General features: G+C 41.7%; 2 protein-coding genes across 4 annotated transcripts in view; one reads left to right on the top strand and one right to left on the bottom strand.

Moving 5' to 3' along the window:
* The window catches only part of lipf (lipase, gastric), a 26,072-nt gene extending 21,146 nt beyond the window's left edge, over window positions 1-4,926 (bottom strand). Inside the window, exons 1-2 of one of the 2 annotated variants that reach the window (XM_024007877.2) lie at window positions 4,842-4,926; window positions 3,539-3,656 (exon numbers count right to left, since the gene is read on the bottom strand). In XM_024007877.2, the coding sequence (XP_023863645.1) occupies window positions 3,539-3,649 (111 nt within the window). In that variant the 5' untranslated portion in view covers window positions 3,650-3,656; window positions 4,842-4,926. Of the gene's footprint in view, window positions 1-3,538; window positions 3,657-4,614; window positions 4,703-4,841 lie in introns of those variants that run through there. The other variant, XM_024007878.2, reaches the window with a different exon arrangement.
* A 161-nt stretch (window positions 4,927-5,087) lies between these two features.
* The window catches only part of rnls (renalase, FAD-dependent amine oxidase), a 42,505-nt gene continuing 20,751 nt past the window's right edge, over window positions 5,088-26,841 (top strand). Inside the window, exons 1-4 of one of the 2 annotated variants that reach the window (XM_024008521.2) lie at window positions 5,088-5,547; window positions 6,866-6,971; window positions 7,243-7,388; window positions 8,764-8,922. In XM_024008521.2, coding sequence (XP_023864289.1) covers window positions 5,433-5,547; window positions 6,866-6,971; window positions 7,243-7,388; window positions 8,764-8,922 — 526 coding nt within the window. In that variant the 5' untranslated portion in view covers window positions 5,088-5,432. Of the gene's footprint in view, window positions 5,548-6,865; window positions 6,972-7,242; window positions 7,389-8,760; window positions 8,923-26,841 lie in introns of both variants that reach the window. The other variant, XM_024008520.2, reaches the window with a different exon arrangement.

The following is a 26,841-nucleotide window of genomic DNA, read 5'->3' as shown; positions in this document are numbered from 1 at the left end:
CGTGTCTTAAAATTAGGCAACATAATTCACTTACAACTGTGTAGCCTACCTGCACTAAAATACTGCTGGATTACAGGCTTTTGTCACTTAGTTTGGTTGTTTTTCTTTAAAAACTGCTGGGTATTGATGCTGGCTTATTTGATGCTGGCTTATTGATGCTGGTTATTGAGCTATGACCCAGCGGATCAGAAGACTAGAGGCGTAGTTTAGTAGGGCGTGGCTTTCAGATAGTTAGTTTTAGCCACCCATGAGAGTAAATGCCATTCCTGTTCATCTGTTTTGTAGACGGGTTGGTTGTTTAGCTACGAAAACCGAGGCGTGCGCAACTATGGCAAAGCATACAGGGTTGGCATAGATTGTTGACAACATGTAAGCTACAATTTCGTCTCCAATGTTTATTGAAACATAAATGCATTTGCACAATGAGCACTTGTCTCTCAAATACATTGTTACAGTTGTTGGTTAGCTAGCTAGTGAATTTTAGCCATATTAGCATTGACATGAAATCAGTCAATTGTAATTATTTCGCCACTATGGCCTATTTATTGCCTTACCTCCCTTATCCTACCTCATTTGCACACACTGTATATAGACCTTTTCTATTGTATTATTGACTGGATGTTTGTTTATTCCATGTGTAACTCTGTGTTGTTGTTTGTGTCGCACTGCTTTGTTTTATCTTGGCCAGGTCACAGTTGTAAATGAGAACTTGTTCTCAACTAGCCAACCTGGTTAAATAAAAGGTGAAATAAAATAAAAAACATGTAATCCGTAGCTTGCACTCAAATATGCGAATGGAGGAAGTGCTTCCAGCGGTTATGTTGTAAATATGCCACACTCTAAAAAACGATGGGCTAAAAACAACCAAATTTGGGTTATTTGGTAACCTAGCGCCGGTTAAATAGTGGACAGAACACATGTTGGGTTATTTTGACCCAGCCAGTTGGGTTGCGTGAATAACCCAACATGTTGGGTGGTTGTGATTACCCAAACATGGGTTAATTTAACCATCAATTTGATATTTTTTACTCTCATGCTTGGTTGACCTAGCAGCTGGGTCTTTTTTGATGAAATCCTGTTTTCAGGAGGCGTGGCTTATTAGGGGTGTGGCTTTAAGGCAGATCTTATTGGCCACCCGTGAGCATAAATGTAATTCCTGTTCATCATGTTAAGTGAACATACTGCATTTTACACCTTATTGTATCCAACAATGGGATTCAAATAGTCTTTTAGGGAATTTACACTCTGCTGTAAGCCTCATTAAAGCTACAACAATGTAAATGTTCAACCTCAACATGTGATAACTATAGATGGGTTAGCTGACAATGTCAAGAAAACAATGTGCGTGCTTCCATGGGGCGTGTTATTGTGATTCTGGATGGCCAGATTGCTAGCAAGAATGACAAGAAACTGCCATTTGGGGAATCATAAGTGGCTCATTTCAGCTCGATTCATCTTGTTATTGATACCATGTCTTGCTTTGAGGTGTTTTGACTGATTTCATGTCAATGCTAATATGGCTAAAATTCACTAGCYAGCTAACCAACAACTGTAACAATGTATTTGAGAGACAAGTGCTCATTGTGCAAATGCATTTATGTTTTCAATAAACATTGGAGACGAAATGTAGCTTACATGYTGTCAACAATCTATGCCAACCCTGTATGCTTTGCCCCATAGTTGCGCACGCCTCGGTTTCGTAGCTAAACAACCAACCCGTCTACAAAACAGATGAACAGGAATGGCATTTACTCTCATGGGTGGCTAAAACTAACTATCTGAAAGCCACGCCCCTACTAAACTACGCCTCTAGTCTTCTGATCCGCTGGGTCATAGCTCAATAACCCAGCATCAATAAGCCAGCATCAATAAGCCAGCATCAATAACCCAGCAGTTTTTAAAGAAAACAACCAAACTAAGTGACCAAAAGCCTGTAATCCAGCAGTATTTTAGTGCAGGTAGGCTACACCAGTTGTAAAGTGAATTTATGTGCCTAATTTTAAGAATTGAGCAATAAATAGGTTATAGCAGCATGAGGAAGCTGGGATCCTCTATTAAATATTGCCCAGTCAAAATTCTGTTTTCACACGCAATTGTGCAATGACTGAGCTTACAAGAACACGTTTCACTAGGCTCTGTAGGCTTTGGGCTCTCCAACCCTGTTCCAGGGGTTCTAGGCCTATGGGCATCACTTTAGTTGTGATACAAACCTTATCAAAACATATAGGCCAATGGACTAGGCTACATGATGCATGCCACTATGATTTGAAAAAGTCGGGGGGGGAAAAGGTTGCCGTTTCTTGCCTTAGACTGCACACACTGGGGATCATTCACGTGATAATATTCACACCYCTCAGACTATTCTCAATTTAATCTTGTCTTTATATATCATAATATATTTGGGAAATTTGTTTTGAATGGGCCATTATCATGCATCTGTCGGAACAGAAAAAAATATAAATAATAATTAACAAGTCATCCATAGGTACTTGAATAGCGAAAGGAGACCGCTTTTCCCACGGTTCACTTACATGCCAGCCAGGTAGACTACTCCAGTTGAGGAATAAATATAGTAGGCCTAGCCTATAGAACGCTGATGGGATCCTCTTCTTTTTAATAGAAGCCATCAAAACTCTGTTGTTTTCTCAAGCAATTGCATAGCCTATAGAAATGCAACATGGGCTTATACGAACACTTATTTCATTCCATGCATCAACCAGCTGTGAGGAGCTGGCTCTCACTCTGCAACAGGTGAGCCTATTATATTCAAACTCTGAATGCCAGGGCTCTCAAGAAGTGTTAGGTTCGATTTTCAATGGCATTTGCATTGATGTCAGAGTGATTAGAGGGACATTATAAACTGGGTGGTTCGAGGCCAGAATGCTGATTGGTTGACAGCCATGGTATATCAGACCGTATACCACGGGTATGACAAAACATTTATTTTTACTGCTCTAATTACGTTGGTAACCAGTTTATAATAGCAATAAGGCACCTCGGGGTTTGTGGTATATGGCCAATATACCACATCTAAGGTCTGTGTCCACGCACGACGCCATATACCACACCCCCCCATGCCTTATTGCTTAAATAGAGCGCTGAGTACCAGGCCATTAGCAAGTCTGGTAGGCTACTAAAGACCATCAGCGACATCAGAGTGCAGTTTTGGAGAAGCCTAGTTACTCATTTGACTGTGGTCATGACTACTGATTGCGGGTAAAACAGTCACTGCAACAGCCCCACTATCACATGTTATGACATTCCTTGAAATAACTCATGGGATATATGGGGTACAAAGGGCAGAACATGGGCTAAAACAGTACTCCCCACATGAGGTAACCACCATGACTATTTGTTTGTGAGGCCCAGAAGATTGCCTAGTTCTATGAATTGTTAATGAGCTCTATGAACCATGAAGTCCAGTAGTGTATTTGAAGCCTGTCTGAAAAAAAAACAGTTTGGATAAATACAATTTGTTAGTATTTGGCCACTTTGTTTACGAGAACACAGCTTCTGTTATTGATTTGATCTAACTCACAATGTTCATGTTGACCTCTGGGTCCAGTCTTTTACTGTCTTTCAGCGAGGATCTCTGACACTGGACCGCTCCAGTGTTCAGGAAAGCCACTAAAAGTAGAACCCACACCATCTTCACTCTGAAAAACATAATACATGTGTTATAAACCTAAAAAATTATAATAATACATTTTCTGACCACATTAGGTCAAGACCTATGCAGCAGCACACACCTGGACATATACATATGGTCAAAGGGCACTTAACACATTAAACGTAACATTGCAATCCTAATCTCCCGTCGAAACATAATAATAACGCAAGATTTTAGTTCTGGGTTAAGCGAGATTATTGCAATCSAAATGTTGCTGTCTCTACTTGCTACTCTTTGGATTTCACAGCTGCATTTTCTTCTCTTTGCCATGAGATATGGCTTGATAGTGTTTTTGCATTTGATACAAGTTCAAAGTTAGCCATATGTTTGTGTAATATSAAAATATTTTGGGATTGTGGCAAGAATTATCACTAAATAGATCAATGCTATAAATATTGCTATTGAGTGGGTCCAGATTTTGACATCGAGCTATTTGGGGCAGCAGGTAGCCTAGTGGTTAGAGCGTTGGACTAGTAACCCRWAAGGTTGCAAGATCGAATCCCCGAGTTGACAAGGTAAAAATCTGTCGTTCTGCCCCTGAACAAGGCAGTTAACCCACTGTTCCTAGGCCGTCATTGAAAATAATTATTTGTTCTTAACTGACTTGCCTAGTTAAATAAAGGTAAAATAATAAATAAAAATGATTGAGTCTCATAGCCGATTAGTTAGAGAACAACAAACTTGATTATAAGGTTGCCTTTGCAGTCAATAGAGCAAAAAGGGCATTTTAAAGAGTACAATGAAGCCTTTGTCTGACTACTCATCCTGAATTTCATTCCGCTGCTCTATGATCGCGCCATTCATTAATCATGGACAAGAAACGCTAGTTTGGCCGGAGCGATCCGGAAGCCTTGCTAAGCCTTCCTATTCAACGCAGGCTGTAGGTTAGGTCTTTTAATTAACATTTTCTATTTTAAAGGCTAGAGATTTAAACTTTCACTTACTCATGAAAATCCTGGTGTTATATCTACTCTATTCCCAAAAGTATTCCCAAACGTAGCTCATCACACTGTGCTCTGCACTGAGTCACTGACAACTTCTAAACTATTGCCACAYATCACGTTGGTGATATATGGAAAACGCAACAAAAAAAAATTCAGCTATCAAATAGCCAATATCCCCAAAAATATAATTKACGATAGCTACAATGTGTCCATGTCCAAACACTTACCCGGACAACTTCTGTGTAGAATTAGAATACTGTATTATTCTTGGTTGGCCGACGAAAGAGGAATAAGTCACAAGAGCAGCAGCGTGATAAAACGTCAGAGGCACCAGTGGGATGTAATCATTACTCAAGTTACAAAACGTTCTGTTTCGCAACGAAAACCAGCGTTTCCATTGGACAGTTTCGGTTAGGTCCCGCCCTATTTCCTGAACCTGTCCAATATAAACGTTAGTTTTCGTTGCGTTTGGCATGTGTTCGGAGTAATGATACCACATCCTGCTGGTTTTATTGCCGATTGGGTGAAAGGCTTGTATCAACCACAATGGGTGATTAGTAGCCTAATTAGTCAGTCATATAGATGTAACAATAACGKTTTCAGTGCGATTTTGTAATGGAAACTAAGTGGTTTGTTTATTTTGCTACAATAAACTGTTTCTCCATGCATACAACCAAGGGAACATTTTGGTCGGCCAACAGCCATTCATGTTTACAATTATAGGATAGAGGTTAAATCTGCAGCGTTACCAAACACGCCCAAAGAAGCTTGGTGCGGTCAAACATTGTCAAAGAAAATAGTTTATATTTCAGGTGATAATGTCTCGAGTTCTTATAGTTGGTGCAGGTTTGACAGGCAGTTTATGCGCTTGTCTTCTGCGAAGAGAAATGCCAAACAAAGTTATTGTTGTCTGGGATAAATCGCGAGGAGCAGGTAAGTTTGTGTCAGTTGCCGACAAAGTTCTTACATTTTGACTTATTTAGATACAATGTTTCCGAAGCAGAAGCGTAGCATACCGCTACACGAGGCAATAATGAGTGTCACAATGTTGCAATGCACAGAATGTACATTACGTTGGCCAGATGCAAGTTGCCATACAAAATTATATAATTACAATGTCGGCTGCGTGCTTATTCTATAGAGAACAGTAAAAATGAGAGGGTCAAATTCAGTGGCGTAGCGCAAAAAGTACATTATTTTATTTAGGAATGTAGTGAAGTAAAAGTCCAAAATAAAAATACTAAAGTAATGTACAGATACCAAAAAGAAGACCGTAAGGGTTAGCCATCAGTGACGGCGTTGACAAGCCACTGATGGAGTTTAAAACATATTTTTGTCTCTAAAAATAAAATGTCAAAATCAACAATGTGCAGAGGTACGAGGTATTTAACGTAGATATGTACATGAACGCAGGGTAAAGTGACTAGGCATCAGGATAGATGATAAGAGTAAAATAAAGAACAGAGTAGCAGCAGCAAATTATGTGTGTGTGTGTGCATATGTAGTAAATGTGTGTGGGATTGTCAATGTAGTGTTTTGCGTGAGTGTGTGTGTGTGTATATGGTTTGTATACAGTCTAGTGAATGCAGATAGTTTGGGTACCATTGTAGGCCGTCATTGTAAATAAGAATTTGTTATTAACTGATAAGCACTAGTTAAATAAAATACAAATAAAACCATTAATTTACTATTTAGCAATCTGATGGCTTGGGGCTTAAAGCTGTATCGGAGAATGTTGGTTTTTAGAAATATATATATAATATTTGATCCTAATGTATAGGTTACATAACCCTAAACGACAGGTAGCGTAGCGATTAGAGAGGCTAGTCAGCAACCGGGGGGTTGCCATTGCCTGCTGTTGTTTCTTTTGAGCAAGGCACTTAACCCCGCAACAACAGCTCCCCGTGCATCCAGTGTGGCAGCCCCCCCCGTGTGTGTGTGTGTGTGTGTGTGTGTGTGTGTGTCGGAGGCTTTGGGTTAAAAGCAGAAGTCAAATTTCAGTTGGACCTTGTGTACAATTGACCAATAAAGTGATCTATCTATGTTTGCTGCTGTCGACCTTCCTGTGACAGTCATAGGCCCACATGCAGATGTTTTGTTTGAGTTGACGTGAATGTTGTCAACAAAACTCATGAAATCTCATCAGTAAACAATTATAATTTGTCTATTTTTCCAGTCAGTCTATTGATATGTAATTTGAGCAAATATAATTTCAATGTTTTTGTTTATACATAATGTTTCTGTGTTGCAGGAGGAAGGATGTCCACCAGCAGAAGTCCGTCTGATGCCTCCTGTATAGTTGATCTTGGTGCACAGTACATTACTGCCACGACATACTATGCCAAAATGCATCAAAAGTACTGTATTCCACGATCAATGCATATCATGTCCCAAACTTCTAAAAATCTGTTGTTGTAGGGTCTACCTATTACCCACAGCACCATAACGATTATGGCAGTATGTTACTAGCATAATCAGTAAAAAAAAAAAAAATATTGGCCATATACTTGTTAGGGATGCAACAAATGTGTCCATCCATTGGGTGTATGTTTTTTTTTTTTTTTTACTTTGAGCAAGTTATTCTTTGTGTTCCAAGATGGTTCTCATCTTCATCCCATTGTGTTTCAGCTTCTATGAAGAGCTGCTGGCCCATGGTGTTCTGAAGCCCCTGGTTTCCTCTGTGGAAGGGGAGGTGATGAAGGACGGAGGCCATAAAAACTATGTCAGTCCAACAGGAGTGTCCGCCATCGTCAAACATTTCCTTAAGCAGTCAGGTAGCCCTGTCTYCTACCTTTTTACCTTTTATTTGAGGAGCACATGTTATGTCAGTCTCAAATATCTTCGACAAGGACCTTGTTGGAGAAATGATTTACTCGCGTCGTTTTCTGTTGAGTATTTCACAGATGTTTTCCTTCTGTTCTTAATTAAACACATTTTTTGCAAGAAGCTMATGTCCTGAGGTTCATGTCCTCCCACTCATCCAGCTTTCATTTATTTGTCCAAGTTCCTAGAGGGCGAGGAGTGAATAAGGCCAGATTTCATAGGGTGATTTATATTGTCTAAACCTTACTGAGTCCAGATAATGAAGGCCTAGCCCAACTAGATATCAAGCAGGGACATTGCAGGATGTTGCTTTGACTTCAAAACTAGGGCTGTAAAGATGAATCCATTAATCAAACTGATTGATCAACTAATGCTTTAGTTGACGACAAGTTCTGAAAAAAGATGAATCAGWTAATCCAAAATATTGCCTTTAACTTGGTCAGTAATGATTAGGTCATTAACCCGGCTTCACCCCTACTGAAGTGTCTATTTCAGTAAATCAAGGTGAATGTCATACAAATCAAAAAAGTGATAACAAATAATGTTATTGAAATTCAAAGATGGCAGAGTGTCACGCTAGGTCAAAGCCATGGAATGTTATAAGAGTTCGTGGGTCACAAGTTGTTAGCAGGCCAAACAAAGTAGGTCTATCTACAGTATTACCCACTCCAGGCCTTTTTAGAATGAGTTATGAATGATGAATAGAGGCCTGATATACTACCTCCACATCTGATTAATCAGTAGAGTAATCAACTAATAGGACAWAACCTAATGGTACACTATTAGCAGATCAAATAACAACCCTCAAGCAACAACTGTTATTTTATCTCTGGTCTCCACAAAAAAAAGGTTGAGGGTTCTATCTATATATTTTTTTCTGGACCTCTATGACGCTCCTAACCTTGTTCTTGATCTTTAAAGAGAAAAATTGTTTCTTTATACTGTAGTCTAATTCTGGAATGTACAACTCGGCATCCTCAGGGAGAGGAGTTGTGCATCTTTTCTCTAATTCACAATCTCTTCCTGCATTTTTCTCCTCGTTATCTGTAATTTGGGAACGGAATGAAGTGAGGTAGCATGCCTTTCTAGAACTCTCTTGACACCACCATGTGCRCCAGAGAGTGTATGTAACCATATCCAAGATGTATGTATTATTAACCACAAAGTTTTAATCATTTCCCCAGTGGTGCACAATCAAACAGTCTTCTCTATATTTGACATCCTCTCTGGATTTCTTCCTAACGACTCTTTCTTTCCTTTTCTTCCTCCATCTGTCCCTGTCTTTCACTGCAACAATGCCAACTCTGTGTCTCTGCACCCAAGCAGGGGCAGAGGTGTTCTTTGACCACCACGTTACCCACATCTACCAGAAGGGCGCCATCTGGGAGGTGTGTCGGAAGGGCGGGGCCCCGGAGCAGTTTGACGCCGTGGTCCTCACTATGCCAGTACCGCAGATCCTACAGCTGCAAGGAGACGTGGGCTCCTGTGAGTACTGATCTACCTACCATCACCGAAACACACATACTGTATGCATGGTTTATCATGATACTTCTACCAGAGTTACACAGCTTCAGATTTGAGGGTCAATGTATGCTGCTCCTATTTCATCCTATCTTTTTATCAATTAGGAGCCATGGGGGGGAAAAACATCCGAGGTCAAATCAAATTTTATTTGTCACATACACATGGTTAGCAGATGTTAATGCGAGTGTAGYGAAATGCTTGTGCTTCTAGTTCCGACAATGCAGTAATATCCAACGAGTAACCTAACAATTTCACAACAACTACCTTATACACACAAGTGTAAAGGAATGAATAAGAATATGTACATAAAAAAATATATGAATTAGTGATGGTATAGAACGGCGTAGGCAAGATGCAGAGGATGGTATAGAGTACAGTATATACATATGAGATGAGTAATGTAGGGTATGTAAACATATAAAAGTGGCATTGTTTAAAGTGGCTAGTGATACATTACATCAAGATGGTAAGATGCAGTAGATGGTATAGAGTACAGTATATACATATGAGATGAGTAATGTAGGGTATGTAAACATTATATAAAGTGGCATTGTTTAAAGTGGCTAGTCATACATTTATTACATCCAATTTTTWATTATTAAAGTGGCTAGAGATTTGAGTCAGTATGTTGGCAGCAGCCACTCAATGTTCGTGATGGSTGTTTAACAGTCTGATGGCCTTAAGATAGAAGCTGTTTTTCAGTCTCGGTCCCTGCTTTGATGCACCTGTACTGACCTCGCCTTCTGGATGATAGCGKGGTGAACAGGCWGTGGCTCAGGTGGTTGTTGTCCTTGATKATCTTTTTGGCCTTCCTGTGATATCGGGTGGTGTAGGTGACCTGGAGGGCAGGTAGTTTGCCCCCGGTGATGTGTTGTGCAGACCTCACTACCCTCTGGAGAGCCTTACGGTTATGGGCGGAGCAGTTGCCGTACCAGGCGGTGATACAGCCCGACAGGACGCTCTCAATTGTGCATCTGTAAAAGTTTGAGTGTTTTTGGTGACAAGCCGAATTTCTTCAGCCTCCTGAGGTTGAAGAGGCGCTGCTGCGCCTTCTTCACCACGCTGTCTGTGTGGGTGGACCATTTCAGTTTGTACGTGATGTGTACGCCGAGGAACTTAAAACTTTCGACCCTCTCCCCTACTGTCCCGTCGATGTGGATAGGGGGGTGCTCCCTCTGCTGTTTCCTGAAGTCCACGATCATCTCCTTTGTTTTGTTGAGTGTGAGGTTATTTTTCTGACACCACACTCCGAGGGCCCTCACCTCCTCCCTGTAGGCCGTCTCATCGTTGTTGGTAATCAAGCATACCACTGTAGTGTCGTCTGCAAACTTGATGATTGAGTTGGAGGCGTGCATGGCCACGCAGTCATGGGTGAAAAGGGAGTACAGGAGAGGGCTGAGAACGCACCCTTGTGGGGCCCCAGTGTTGAGGATCAGCGGGGTGGAGATGTTGTTACCTACCCTCACCACCTGGGGGCGGCCCGTCAGGAAGTCCAGGACCCAGTTGCACAGGGCGGGGTCGAGACCCAAGGTCTCGAGCTTGATGAAGAGTTTGGAGGGTACTATGGTGTTAAATGCTGAACTGTAGTCGATGAACAGCGTTCTCACATAGGTTTTCCTCTTGTCCAGATGGGTTAGGGCAGTGTGATTGCGATTGTGTCGTCTGTGGACCTGTTGGGGCGGTAAGCAAATTGGAGTGGGTCTAGGGTGTCAGGTAGGGTGGAGGTGATATGGTCCTTGACTAGTCTCTCAAAGCACTTCATGATTACGGAAGTGAGTGCTACGGGGCGATAGTCATTTAGCTCAGTTACTTTCGCTTTCTTGGGAACAGGAACAGTGGTGGCCCTCTTGAAGCATGTGGGGACAGCAGACTGGGATAAGGATTGATTGAATATGTCTGTAAACACACCAGCCAGCTGGTCTGCGCATGCTCTGAGGACGCGGCTGGGGATGCCGTCTGGGCCCTGTCTCTTATACACATCTAGATGTGTATAAGAGACAGCACACAGACCCCCGTCAGATTGTGGTCCCCCACTTGTATTCAAAGTCAGGAACCCATGAATAGACCTACAGGTATGATTGAAGAATGAAGCAGGTGTTAAACATGGGCTTTGCTACACAGAAAGCAGCAGTTGACTACTCCATTGTTGACACTTTAATCAACTCAGTAGGCCTATATAAATATCTGAAATACTATCATTAGCTTTTATAACCTTCAAAATGTTTTCTTTTATCATATTTTGGACCAGATTGAGGCTCTCTCCACTTCCTATTGTTCCTGCATTGAGGATTCAACATCTTTATCGAATGTTTTCATAATTTATCTGCAGATAACTGCCAAAAAGTAGTAGTAGCCTACCAGTATGCAAATTAGGGAGCCGAATGAACCCATCACTAGGCTACACTAGCAATTCACTTTAGCGGTCACTGGCAAGTCTCGACATGGGCTTCGAATCCTAGGAAAATACACACTTAACCCACCAGACATGCCACCAGGGGTCTTTTCATAGTCGATATAGCAACACCTCACGGCGCAACGCCTCTCCCCTATTTGACCTAGATAGTTTGTATACATGTATTGATATGTAGGCTACGTGTGCCTTTTTTAAATTGATGTAGTTCTGTCCTTCATATGTTCTTGTCTATTAATGTTCTCTATTATGTAATGTTTCATGTTTTACAAACAGCTMATGGGGATCCTAATAAAATACCATTGTCCCGATGCGATATACAAAGCTTTAGGAACASCTGCTCTTTCCATGAACATGACTATTCAGGTAAAGCTATTATCCCTTATTGATTTAACTTGTTAAATCCACTTCAATCAGTGTAAATTAAGGGGAGTAGACAAGTTAAAGAAAGCTTTTTAATCCTTGAGACATGGATTGTGTATGTGTGCCATTCAGATGGTAAATGGGCAAGACAAAACATTTAAGTGCCTTTGAACGGGGTATGGTAGTAGGTACCAGGTGCACCGGTTTGTGTCAAGAACTGCAAAGCTGCTGGGTTTTTCACGCTCAAARGTTTCCCATGTGTATCAAGAATGATCCACCACCCTAAGGATATCCAGCCAACTTGACACAACCGTGGGAGGCATTGGAGTCAACATGGGCCAGCATCCCTTTTGGAATGCTTTCGACACCTTGTAGAGTCCATGCCCAATAAATTATCGAGGCTGTTCTGAGGGCAAAAGGGGGAGCAACTCAATATTGGGAAGGTGTTTCTAATGTTTCGTACACTAAGTGTAAMTACATTGTATGATTTATGAATAGCAAAGGGATATAGGATATCTACTTTATTCAGTCAGTTCGACACCTTTTATGAACTAGTCAACACTTGCTATTCTGTCATCAATAGCCCATGCTCCCAACTCCATGTCTGGCTAGATGCATATAGTTCATATGAAACACGCGGAAGAAAATAAATTAATGTGCAACAAAACAATAATTAAGTGGATTTCAACTTCTCATTAAATTCACTCACAGGAGACGATGAARAAGCATCATGTTTTCCCTCYTCTGTGAAAARAAATTAAACTGCAGCCAACCACATCGCACAAAAATAACACTGGTACCGAGAGGCTGGATAGACAGCAGACTGACAAACCAGCAGTGTTTCTCTGTCATTGCTTGCTTTGTGACTGACATGCGCCTTTCCTATCAATTGATCGCTAGAAGATGCATGTTGTTCATTCTAGAGCGAGAAGGCTATACAAACATTTCTGACTAGCGAATTGAAACTTTTCAATGAAAATAATCCTAGTTACCTTATGAAGTGGAAAAAGTAGCCGGCTGACAWTAAGTCTGTTGTCGTCTGTTTAGTCGACGGCCGTAGCTTAGGGAAAGCACTGCGCATTGAATCTGTTCTGGCGGCTCATGGTGACCCAACGCCCATTTAAGACACTTTATTTAGGTGTTTCCTTTATTTGGGCAAGTTACCTGTATGTAACAAGCTGCTTCTACGTAATTTGTTTTCATGAATAAGCGCCCCATCGTTCCTCTGACTTGGAAAAATTGGGTGCTCCTCACTCCAATGCATATATGTATGAAGGTGTCACTCTGGCCTCTCATTATAGACAGACAGCTGACTGGCTGGTCGGTGGGTGACTATAATAATATTAATAATAACAATTTGGTGGGTACTCATATTTGTCCTATTTCACACATGTAAAAGTGTGTATTATATGCATGTGTGAATTGGAAATGTGGTTTTTGCATATCCCACCTCCCCCTGAGACACACTCGGAGAGTGGGGTCACGGCCACACCAGTAGACAGACAGACAGACACAGAGCCTGTCCTTAGCTGCCAACCGCTGACCGSATCCCTCCAGTTGCTTGTTAAATTGGTCTCCAGGTGTCTCTCTGGCTGCGAGGGGCTCACATTCATCCACAAATTGGTATTCTCCGAGTAAGATTTCTAAACCCTAACGCGGCGTAGTGTAGAGTCCTACAGGACAAATATGGAAATGAGAGAGGAAGGCATAGTCCTCCAGGGTGCCTAGAGTTTCATGGAAATGCTGAATAATGCAGAGCGCGAGCAGAAGTCGCTGCTTTCAAAAAAATGGTTGCATTCCAAATTAGCCGCTGGCCGGAACAAGGGAACCAGACGAGTGAAAAGGGTGGAGGAATCGGTGCCTATTGCTATTAGGTTKAAGAGATGGTCTGAGATGCTGAATTCTGAATGACTTGTGTGGCATCACACACAGAAGGTTGAGGATGGTCGAAGTATGGAGTTAGAGCAGGAGTTGGTGAAGCATTATCTTCTGGAAGTGTGCTGCACTGAGTGACAGCTGAGAGGTACACGTGAAAGGAACCATAGTCTGACTGAAGTAGTGGTGTCCCCTAAGTTACTATACACCGTATGACTGGGACTGGTGCATACAGGAAATGTCAGTCCATGTCAAGATTCACTGAAATCTCAGTGGGGAATAGTTTTCTTTCAATTAAGACAGAGCCTCTGAAAGTATTGCACACTGAATTACCTGTCCCTAAAATATTCACAGCGTTGTCTGGAGGAAATGTTTGACTCTTTCTCTCAGTTGGGGATGGGCATGATGAGCTGCTAGAGTTCACTTAATAGAAGCATGTAAGTCAGCCCAGTTTGACTGCTTTCATTCAAAGCCATAGAAAATGACTTCAAAGCCCCCTTGACTTAGAAATGGATTTGTGGATTCGTTTGAGAAATGTGCTCTGTGCCTTTTGGAGAAACTCTATCCATACAAATGGCCCTGCTTTACAGAAACAGACTGGAGTCATTTGGGAGCGTTCTTCAGAGGCCCGTCTCCTTTGTTGTTTAATTTATACACACAACTTCTGACACTTGGATATTTTTGTTCTCGTTATAGTATTTCGGTCAAATTAAATCTGGTCCAACCGAACCATCCGTCTCCATATAGAGTGTGTCTAACTCATCATGGATTGATTGTAAGTACGTATTCATGGGGTGTGTTTTTAAGTAACAGCAAATGTTCTAGAATGTGTAGATCATTCTAGATCCAACAATCAACCTCTTGGAAAGGAAAAGTTTGTTTGGTACTGTACGAATATACTCAGGCCTTGCAATAGACAGCGTCCTGTTCAGGGGGTGTACTTTTACAGCCTTCAGGCTCATACAAGCCAAAGCTGAATATACAGTATATTGATATAACATTTCTGGAGGACCACCACACATTGGTTTGTGTTTATATATTAGATACATATTATATAATATACAGTACATACACTTCCTAAATGTCGGTGGTAGGACTGGCTTTATTGTCAGATTCATTCATTATGAGGCATATTGTGTAAAAAGGTCCTGAATTATTTGAAGACGTCATTGATAGTGATGCAGTGTGAGGAACTGGACAGAGGGGGGCAGTAACAGGTGAGCTGGGACCAGTCCCTGCCCCATGAGGATGCAATCTGGAAGTAATTTTAAACAGAATCAAGCTCCAAAATAACCCTTGCTTCACACTTCCTTCTCGGTCCTGGTTGCTCAAAATTCTGAAAATATGAGACGCAGAGAAATGTGTTGTCGTTATGTTGAAAAGAGAAATGTGTTGTCGTTATGTTGAAAAGAGAAATGTAGAATAGAAAAAGCCCACGGATAATTTGCAGGAATCAACTCTGACTTTTACACCAAGCCTATAGTAGATCATGCTCAAGCCACACTTCTTAGGAACAGATCGAAGTTGACGGGTTGGGGGGCTGGTCCAACTCAAGGTGTCATAAAAAAATGCRCCCTCTACCCCAACGTTAAAAATATTTTCACATGACCCTCCCCTTGTACTGTAAAATAAACTGTAGAATTAACTCAAAATAATGTTTACGACCACAAATAACAATAACTGTAGTGACTYTGTGTTTATAAACGGTTCACCGACAACCACGAATGAGCTCCCTCTCCCTGCCTGTTTCATTACACTACAATCAGAGCCAGCTGCAGACAATCATCAACTAGAGGGCAATCTGAGTTTCAACATTTTGATGCCATATTTAGAATTATATAAAATATATGCAACACATTTTCCACTAAGGTTTCTGTGCCAATGCACCACACAACCAATAAACAAAGCCTACTGACTTAGGACACTTCAATATCATAGTTTGCGACAAACAGAAAATACATTCCTCCCTCCCTTGTAGGCCTACCCAGTATCGAAGGCTTGGCTTGACAGTCTCTGAATGTCATTAAACTTTCTGGCGTTTTGTAACAGATGTCTCTTTCAGTTCATCAATTGGCCGCTGCACAGTTAAGATTTATTGATTTGTTAGTTAAAAAACATACATATACACAATTTTTTATTTAAGTGACCAGTATTGCACAATAAAGTCGGGGACTTATTTCCATTGTGGTCCCGATTTTTTTTTATTATTTTTTTAAATGTATTATTATTTGATTTTTTAAATTAAAAATATATACAATTTTTTTTTTACATGGAGATGAAAAAATGCTCAACCTCCAGATGAGTATGAGGGGGGAGTTTAAGTACAATTCTWACTCGCTTGTTTTGCTAGTAGCTTATTCTTTAGATGTTTCAAATGAAATAGTATTTGTCACATGCGCCGAATACAACGGGTGTAGACCTTACTGTGAAATGCTTACTTACAAGCCCTTAACCAACAATGCAGTTCTAGAAATAGTTAAGAAAATATTTACAAAATAAACTAAAGTAAAAAAAAAAAAAGTAACAATAACGAGGCTCTATACAGGGGGTTGGTACAGAGTCAGTGTGTGGGTGTACAGGTTAGTTGAGGTAATGTGTACATGTAGGTAGGGGTAAAGTGACTATGCATGGATAATGAACAGCGAGTAGCAGCAGTATAAAAACAATGTAAATAGTCTGGGTGGCCAGTTGATTAATTGTTCAGCAGTCTTTTTGTATTTGCTGCTGATCTGTCCCTACTATAAATTAATAATTCACATACATTATTTGCTTTGCAAAACTAAATTTATTAAAAAAATATACAAATTGTGTGTGTGTATGTATGTATGTATGTGTATATATATATATATATATATATATATACACACACGGTCTAACCGTTCACAGAATAGTGGGTCATATAATCATCTTTCTTTTGATCTCACCAAACAATGTGGATTTATCTGTTCTCTGCAGACCCTTTTTGAAATTAACAAGGTTTTTGGCAAACCCCCCCCCCCCCAGAACCACCTTGTCTGAGCCTCCGCAGTGATCAATGTTTTTTTAAGCATCTGAAAGTTCTAGCTCTTTGTAATGCAGTTAGTCTTGACTCTTTTTTTTTGTTTGTTAAGTGTGGTTAACATACAAATGATAGTTGAGATATGGGTCTATTCTTAAGGTTTCAATATGGCATGGCTCTATTTGCAAAAAGTGGTACTGTAGCCCTCATAGTATTACTTGCTTTGAACAAACTGAAGTTAGGAGTATTGTGAAGATTTGTTTGCATCTGTTCCTCGAACTGTTTACTGACAGGCTGTATAGATCTAGTGTGCACACACACGAGTACATATGCATAGTTGTTTTATTAGATTGAAGATGATTGGACTGTTTATGTGCATGTTATTCAGATTCTCTCGGTCTTATTGCCTTAGTTACTTTAGAGCTACAATTTAGAACTGCAACCAACAGAAATCAAACCCTTGGTTTCAAACAACCACATATCCATGCTGTCAAATGTACAGTGGGMAAGTACTCAMCATATAGTTCATGTTGTCTCGTCCGAAATGTTTGGATTTTATGGTTGGTATCCAGCAGAATACTCGGGCACAGCGTCTGAGGCGTTGCRTGGCTTGTCAAGGCCCTCACAGCGCAGGGAAATAGGACCATGTAACGTTTGCAAAAGATGAATGAACTCAGGGAGCACTGGCGGGCCATGGCACGCCTGATATAAATCTCTGCGGTCTCCTGGCTTATTTGTTTCCCATAATATATCGCAGAGGATTTTGGGTCAGCGGTTTGACAGGGTTCCTGGAGCACTAGTTTTAGGGGCAGAGGTGTCCTTTCATCCAGGGTGGCTTGCCAACCTCTGTGCCAGAGCCCTAATGCATTCTACCCCAGCCAATTGCTTTWCGGACAATTATTTTCTTTTAGTTCAGGGAAGTGAATTCCCTGTCTTAATGTTGGGAGCTTTTGCAGAATGTCTCCTCTTTTCCCCCTTTACTCTGGCAATATATCTGATTTCATTGACAACGTAAGCCAACTGCCAGAAATTAACAACAGAGGCAGGAATGTTTGGTTTTGCAAGAGCTGGCAGAGTTCTCTGAATGACATAAGATTTTTGAATGGTTTCTGAGGGCCAGTGTGTCTTCTGCAGTATTCACAGGGACACCTGTTGGTGCGGTGTGTTCCCTACAGCCAGCCGCAACCCACACACGCACGCCCAGTACTCACATTGGAAACCGTCCATGAAACATTATACAACCCTTCTCTTGCCCACACTTTCCTCGAATTCATCTGAATCTAGGCCAGAAGTGGAGCACTATTGGTATATTTTACATCAGAGGTTGTAATTGCTAACAGGTGGTTAACCCAGTCCTGGAACAATGCAGAAGGGCTGAGTAAGGCCATTTTTAAAATTAGAATGTCATATAAACTCACTTCCACTTTGGCACATACTGTTATAGCATCAGGGGAACTGTTTCTGTTCTTGTGGGTAAAGGAAGAATGGGACAAAAGCGGAAGTTTGTTCACTTTCTGCTTATAAAAACATTACTTACCCATTGAAAAGAATGGTGTTTTTTTATGGAAATAATGATTTTGTATAGTATGTACAGTGTAATGGTTTTCCCTGTCCTCTAAATAGGTTGAGGCAGGGGTGCAACATTCACTGGGGAAGGGGGGACACTTCTAAAACCAAAGTTGCGCCCCTGGGTAGAGGTTTACTGATTTACAATATATTACATGTATTGCCTTCTTAGTGAAAGGCAGTCTTACTGTCTGAACTAATGTAGATATCTTCCATGTTATCTGTGGATCTGAGTGTGATCGCTTTCGTAGTCAAAGCTTACGTGTTACACTTTTTAGAGGTGAAAGTCAAATGCAATTTTATTGGTCTCGTACACATTTTTTTGCGAAATGTTTGTTTCTAGCGCCAACAGTGCAGTAATACCTAACTATACAAAACAATACACACAAATCCCCAAAATTGAAAGAAAGAAATTAAGAAATGTGAGCGAGCAATGCCAGAATATAAATATATTTATATATGATGGTGTGTTTAGACATTATGGACAGTATATGAATATAAAATGTGTGTACAGTAGATTTATAGGATGAGCCTTGACTAGAATACAGTATAAACATATGAAGTGGGTACACATATGTAAATATTAAATTGACCTGTGTTACTTTTTGTTATTAAAGCTTTATTTATCCAGGTTAGTCTCATTTGAGAATCTCTTTTTCAAGAGAGACCAGGTCCAACCAAGACAGCAGCTGGGGGGAACAATGTTTGAGACAAATATCAGACGTTCTGTAACAACTGACAGACATCGACACACCATAACAATTTGGGGACAGACTAATACAGTGCATTTGGAAAGTATTCACACCCCTTGACTTTTTCCACATTTTGTTACGCTACTGCCTTATTCTAAAATTGATTCCATTGTTTTTTCCCCTCATCAATCTACACCTGACACATTTATTTAAAATTAAAAAACGCAAATATGACATTTACATATGACATTTAAATATGACATTTACACAGTATTCAGACCCTTTACTCAGTACTTTGTTGAAGCACATTTGGCAGCTATTACAGCCTCACGTCTTCTTAGGTCTGACGCTACAAGCTTGGCACACCTGTATTTGGGGAGTTTCTCCCATTCTCCTGTGCAGATCCTCTCAGGCTCTGTCAGGTTGGATGGGGTGCGTCGTTGCACAGCTATTTCCAGGTCTCTCCAGAGATGTTCSATCGGGTTGAAGTCCGGGCTCTGGCTGGGCCACTCAAGAACATTCAGAGACTTGTCCCGAAACCATTACTGTTGTCTTGGCTGTGTGCTCAGGGTCGTTGTCCTGTTGGAAGGTGAACCTTCGCCCCAGTCTGAGGTCCTGAGCGCTCTGGAGCAGGTTTTCATCAAGGATCTCTCTGTACTTTACCCCTTTTCATTTTTCACTTGATCCTGACTAGTCTACCAGTCCCTGCCGCTGAAAAACATCTACACAGCATGATGCTGCCTCCACCATGATTCACCATAGGGATGGTGCCAGGTTTCCTCCAGATGTGAAGCTTGGCATTCAGGCTTTGTTTCATCAGACCAGATAATCTTGTTTCTCATGGTCAGTCCTTTAGGTGCCTTTTGGCAAACTCCAAGCGGGCTGTCATGTGCCTTTTACTGAGGAATGGCATCCGTCTGGCCACTCTACCATAAAGGCCTGATTGGTGGAGTGCTGCAGAGATGGTTGTCTTTCTGTAAGGTTCTCCCATCTCCACAGAGGAACTCTGAAGCTCTGTTAGAGTGATCATCGGGTTCTTGGTCACCTCCCTGGTCAAGGCCCTTCTCCGATTGCTCAATTTGGCCGGGCACCCAGCTCTAGGACGAGTCTTGGTGGTTCCAAACTTCATTTAAGAATGATGCAGGCCACTGTGGTGTTCGGGACCTTCAATGCTGCAGACATTTTTTGGTACCCTTCCACAGATCTGTGCCTCGACACAATCCTGTCTCGGAGCTCTACGGACAAGTCATTCGACCTCATGGCTTGGTTTTTGCTCTGACATTCACTGTCAACTGTGGGACCTTGTATAGACAGGTGTGTGCCTTTCCAAATCATGTCAATTGAATTTACCACAGGTGGACTCAAATCAAATTGTATTAGTCACATGCGCTGAATACAACAGGTGTAGACCTTACAGTGAAATGCTTACTTACGAGCCCCTAACCGACAGTGCAGTTTCAAAAATAAGGATAAGAATAAGAGAAAAATAACAAGTAATTAAAGCAGCAGTAAAAAATAACCATATATACAGGTTGCCGGTACAGAGTCAATGTGCAGGGGCACCTGTTTGTTGAGGTAGAGTTAATTAAAGTGACTATGCATAGATGACAAATCAAGTTTTAGAAACATCAAGGCTGATCAATGGAAACTGGATGAACCTGAGCTCAATTTGGAGTCTTATAGCATAGGTTCTGAATACTTATAAGGTATTTCTGTTAATTTTTTTTATACATTTGCAAGAATTCCTTAACCTGTTTTCGCTTTGTCATTATGGGGTATTGTGTGTAGATTTTTTTTTTTTTTTTTAATGCATTTTAGAATAAGGCTGTAACGTCACAAAATGTGGAAAAAGTCAAGGGGTCTGAATACTTTCCAAATGCAGAACCATACAAGCGTCCTATATAGAAAATCAATCATATGTACCACCGCATCAAGTCCTAATGACGATCACATTCCTCAGTAATGTGAGTCAACCAAACTTTTAAACTCCTCCAAGGAAACAAGACCCTGGTGTTTCAAGCTGGTCTGGAGAGAATTCCAAGACCACAGAACTAAAACACTTTTTGMCATGATCCATTCTGATTTTAGGAAGCGTTAAAAGTACACTACATGGCCAAAAGTATATGGACATCTCATCGAACACCTCATTCCAAAATCATGGGCATTAATATGAAGTTGGTCCCCCTTTGCTGCGGGGACTTGCTTCCATTCAGCCACAAGAGCATTAGTGAGGTCTGCCACTGATGTTGGGCGATTAGGCCTGGCTCGCAAACTGTCTGTATGGACCTCGCTTTGTGCACAGGAGCATTGTCATGCTGAAACAGGAAAGGGCCTTCCCCGAACTGTTGCCGCAAAGTTGGAAGCACAGAATCATCTAAAATGTCATTATATGCTGTAGTGTTAAGATTTCTCTTCACTGGAACTAGGCCGAACCATGAAAACCAGCCCCAGACCATTATTCCTCCTCCACCAAACTTTACAGTTGGCACTATGCATTGTGGCAGGTAGCGTTTTCCTGGCATCAGCCAAACCCAGATTAGTCCGTCGGACTTCCAGAGAGTGAAGTGTGATTCATCACTGCAGAGAACATGTTTCCACTAATCCAGAGTCCAATRGCGGCGAGCTTTACACCACTCCAGCCGACGCTTGGCATTGCGCATGGTGATCTTAGGTTTGTGTGCGGCTACTTGGCTATGTAAACCCATTTCATGAAGCTCCCAACGAACAGTTATTGTGCTGATGTTGCTTCCAGAGGAAGTTTGGAACTCGCTAGTGAGTGTGGCAAGCGAGGACAGACACTTTTTATATGCTTCCACACTCGGCGGTCCCGTTCTGTGCGCTTGTGTGGTCTACCACTTCACGGCTGAGACGTTATTGCTCCTATACATTTCCACTTCACAATAACAGCACGTACATTTGACCGGGGCAGTTCTAGCARGGCGGAAACTTGATGAACTGACTTGTTGGAAAGGTGGYATCCTATGATGGCCCCTTATTCTGCCAATGTTTGTCTATGGAGATTGCCAATGTTTGTCTATGGAGTGCTCGATTTTATACCCCTGTCGGTGTATAAAGCAACGGGTGTGCGTCAAATAGCCGAGTCCACTAATTTGAAGAGGTGTCAACATACTTTTGGCCATGTAGTGAGTAGGCGTGAGACTAACTGGTAGTTTATTTTCTGACCTTATCAAAGAACTGAGATAAAGGTGCAGTTTTGGATGTCTGAAGTCCTTGATCTTGTTGGCCTTCCTGTGACACTGGGTGCTGTAGATGTCCTGGAGGGCAGCCAGTGTGCCCCAGTGATACGTTGGGCTGACCGCACCACCATTTGGAGAGCCCTGCTGTAGCGGATGGTGCAATTGCCGTACCAGGCGGTGATGCAGCCCAAAAGGATGCTCTCAATGGTGCATCTGTAGAACCGCTCATTGCTTCTACAGAATTTATATCAAAGTTTCAGTGTGTAGCCACTCCCTTTGCACTGGTGTTATCGTCTGTCAAACCAATTAGCCACAGATCCATGAGATCAAAGTGCACTTGGTCCTCTCCAGCTCCCTCTAAGCCAAGGCCCAACTATTTTTGCAGAGAAATTATAGCATGCCTCCACCAAGCTGTGAATCATAAGCCACTCAAATGTACTTTATGACATCCTTGCAGGTTCACAGCATTTTCACCTCCGCTCTCCCTAAACTACCGCGTCAGACGGGTGGCTATTATTACCCATAGGCTGTGTCATTGGGGGGGGGGGGGGACTTGAACTGATCTCCCACCCTCCGTTCATCCCGCCATCATCTGTCCCTCTGGCTGGACTACACTTCCTATGGATCCCAGCAGTCTCCTCTCCTTTCTCCGATGACATCATCTGTCCTGTTCTGTCTGGTCACTCCTGTTGCACAGCACTGTGCTGAGAGGCTTTAGGCCACTGCTTTGAGTTCCCTGAGCTGTAGATAGCCACAGATAATTACAGCAGAATAGAACTAGGACTGCAGCATAGAGCAGAGGGGGGAGCATTATGGAGAAAGCAGGGCAGGCAGTCACTCACTTCCCATTATTTTAACCCTCACGTCCACTTCTCTTATTTGGCTCCCACACCAGGCTGATATTGACAAACATCATTCTTGTTAAGATCTTATGAAATTACAAACTCTTCTTGGCAGGCTCGCCTCGCTTGTGTGGCAATTTGTCTTTTTGGCAGCCGGGTTTGATTTGTGGCTTTGATAGTTTGAGATTAATAGTATTCACACTGATGGACCCCCCACACTATGTTTATCAAATTCATTAGTGAACAGCCATATTGCACATTTTAGTTTATTCAAAGTTGAAACAATCATACCCTTAGTTATTTATGCAGTTGTATCCGTTGAACAGGTACGTCTTTATAGTTTGACTGTACTCTTGTGTAGACCTAAGGCCGACGTTGCAGTCCAAACGCATTATTATTACCGCCTCAGCCCTTGCGCTAGCTACTTTCCCTCAGGGGGATCCCCGTCGAAACTGGATGCAGTTTGATAGCCATCTTAAGTGGAGGTCCAATTTACTAACGTTGCCCCCTCGGCCCTCGATTTAGCTCARCGGAGCGAGTGAACAACCATGGTCACTTGCGGGGTTGACATGACACAATGAACTGTAGTCACATGTCAAACTCTGGTAGCCGTGAAGTGTCAAATTTAATCAACCATGTTGTATTTCCAGCATGTCAGAAAAAAGTATGAAGCTAGCTTGCTAAAAATATATATATAAGCGTTGGTAAATTGTCTTAGTCTCGTATGAGGAGCCTATAAAATGTTGCTAGATTCATAAACATATTTTTTTCAATTCTGAAATGTATTGGAATAAATGACCAAACTATAAAAATAGCTAGCCAGCTATCTGACAGGCGTGCTAGCTAGATTTGTTCGCTTACTCGGTACATTATTAGCTTTAGGTTGGTTGTTGTTAAGCTCAACTTCAAGACTTCCTCCAAGGATGTTGCCTCTCCGACCATCACACTCCCTCGCTTGGGCAAGGGACATTTAAGGTACACTCGGATGTGACGATGTAAAACGTCATTCAAGGGCTGAGGGTTTAGGGCCGATGGTTGTCTACTTTGAGTTTGAAACACAGCCCGAGTGTAGGTCTGTATGCCCTGGGCAGCTACAGCAGCGCGTCAGTCTGACGTGTACGAAATGATGCAATCTTTCTCTCTGAATATTGTCAGAGACGCATTGCTTATTTCCTGCCTGCTCTATGTCATCTTACAAATGCACACCATAGAGGGGACAGAGATGTGCAATATGTGTCAGAATATATGGTGAGGACTTGATGGTGCTAGGGTGTAGGCTACAGTATATTTTCTGTATGCATATACACTACCGTTCAAAAGTTTGGGGTCACTTAGAAATGTCCTTGAAAGAAATCAAATTGATCAGAAATACAGTGTAGACATTTGTTAATGTTATAAATGACTATTGTAGCTGGAAATGGCAGATTTCTTTTTTTAATGGAATATCTACATGGGCGTACAGAGGCCCATTATCAGCAACCATCACTCCTGTGTTCCAATGGCACGTTGTGTTAGCTAATCCAAGTTCATCATTTTAAAAGGCTAATTGATCATTAGAAAACACTTTTGCAATTATGTTAGCACAGCTGAAAACTGTTGTACTGATTAAAGAAGCAATAAAGCTGTCCTTCTTTAGACTATTTGAGTRTCTGGAGCATCAGCATTTGTGGGTTCGATTACAGGCTCAAAATGGCTAGAAACAAAGAACTTTCTTCTGAAACTCGTCAGTATGTTCTTGTTCTGAGAAATGAAGGCTATTCCAATAGTCATTTACAACATTAACAATGTCTGCACTGCAATTCTGATCAAATTGATGTTATTTTAATGGACAAAAAAAAATTTCCTTTCAAAAACAAGGACATTTCTAAGTGACCCCAAACTTTTGAGCGTGTGTGTGTGTGTGTGTGTGTGCGTGTATGCATGCACATAATTTTAAATCACACCCACAAATTGTTTCCAGTAGCAACCCTATTTTCACAGCTTTTTCTTGCTGCTTTGCATTGCAAGTGCATGTGAAAATATAGAATGGACTTGCTGTTGCTTATTAAGGGTAATAAGTAGAATTGAATGGTTTAGTGGTTTCTCACTGGTGAAGACATTTTACAAGTGTAGCGGAGGTGCATCACCACAGGTTTCCACGTCTCTTATCACCTGGGTTGAAACATTTCACACCCACTCAACGTGTCAACCCAACTTGCATACTCTAGCTCACCCGTAAGTCCCACAAAATATGGCCACAGCCTTCTACCACAGGAGGTTGGTGGCACCTTAATTGGGGAGAACGGGCTCGTGGTAATGACAAGTGGAATTAGTGGAGTGGTATCAAATGCATGGTTTTCATGCATTTGATGCCATTCCATTTGCTCTGTTCCGGCCATTATTATGAGCCATTGTCTCCTCAGCAGCCTCCACTGACTTCTACCTACCAGCGCTTTTATTCAAAATAGAAGCTATGGCCACATATCTCACAGGACTCTGCTGTGCAGAGCATGGTGACTTGGTTATATGGCAGCTAGTGGTTTCACAAGCCTGCCAGTGTGCACAGATGTCATCGATAGAAAAGCACCAAACACATCCATTTTAGGGGTTGTATAGATGCCAGCCAAAGCTCTGTACTAAATGGGTGGTATGCAATTCTCCATTTCCCAACTCACTGGCTGAATTTGACTAAGTAGATTATTTTTTACTCCCCCAGTTGTGCCAACGGCTTTCATTCGTAGAGAAACTGTTGTGTATTTTGAAATGGGGCATATTGATTTCCTGTTCTGTTGTTATTCTGTTCTGCAGCACTCTGACTCTGCAGCAGTGGCTTCTACAGAGGGGAGAGGGAGTTCCACAGATAGCCTACTAAATATGAGTCATCTAAAGGAACTACTGCCACCGTTATGAATGTACTTGGTAGCTATCCATCAGCCCAGTTCAAAGTCTGAAACAGAAAGGTAGCTTTATTTCTGTTTGGATGATGCAATAACCATATGAGTAGCTTGGGCAGTATGTATAGGTTTGGCTGGTCAGGACAAGTGAAGCTCCCCCTATAAAAATACAGTGGAACTGGCACATTTTTACTCCCTCCCTGCTTAAAATAACCACTGGCTTGACGTCAGTCCTGGAGCCTGCAGGTTGTCACTCTAAATGTTTCTGTTTGGGACAGAATTAAACACACGCTATCTCTGAAATAAACCCAGCTGCTTTTGCCCTGCACTGCTCTGTTCATCCCATAAAATACAAAAAATCTGTGACATCCGAGCAAGCTATCTTCATTTGCCTGGCTTCACAAAGGGGGTTGCTTGTTTGCAGCAAGAGACAAAAGCCCCTCCAGCAAATGCATTAATAAACATCCCTGAAAACGTGTGCTTTAAAAGTAGACTGCAGCTGTGGAGTCAGTGACAATCTGATCTGCTTTTCCTCACCGTCCTCCATGCATCACCCCAGAGGTAAAGAGGCCTGAAGTTTTAATTTACAGATTTGCTGAAGCAAGATGCACACTACCGAGAGAGAGCGGATGTATGAATGTCCAGAGCGGTCGATATGTTGGCCGCTCAGGTCTCTAGTCTGACTCTGTGGCTCGGGAAAGGAAGGTGGTCGCTGAACGTGGATCTTTGTTGTGGTGAGTAGCAGCAGAGTCAATTACTGGCTTGGCTCAGAGACCTTTGTCTGGGAATTGTCTTTTTAATAATGAAAAAGACACAAACAGAAGCAAGCCAAACAGTCCGAGATGATAAATAATGATTGAATGAGATTCTGACCTATTCTAATGTGCTACTTCATCCAGCACAGACATGTCTCCTCTGTCTGGCCAACACACTACCTCATTCTCTCTGTAGAACTTCACTAAACTGACCCGTGTCTAGATGCGTGCTGCAGTTGGAAACGTAATTTGGCCCCGTAATTTGGAATATCCTCTACGACATTGTTATTCCAACAAATTAGGGCTCAA

Source organism: Salvelinus sp. IW2-2015, linkage group LG18, assembly GCF_002910315.2.
Source record: "Salvelinus sp. IW2-2015 linkage group LG18, ASM291031v2, whole genome shotgun sequence".
In the NCBI taxonomy this organism is placed as follows: domain Eukaryota; kingdom Metazoa; phylum Chordata; class Actinopteri; order Salmoniformes; family Salmonidae; genus Salvelinus; species Salvelinus sp. IW2-2015.
Note: the sequence above shows the minus strand (reverse complement) of the source record. Positions and strands in the feature narration are given on the sequence as shown.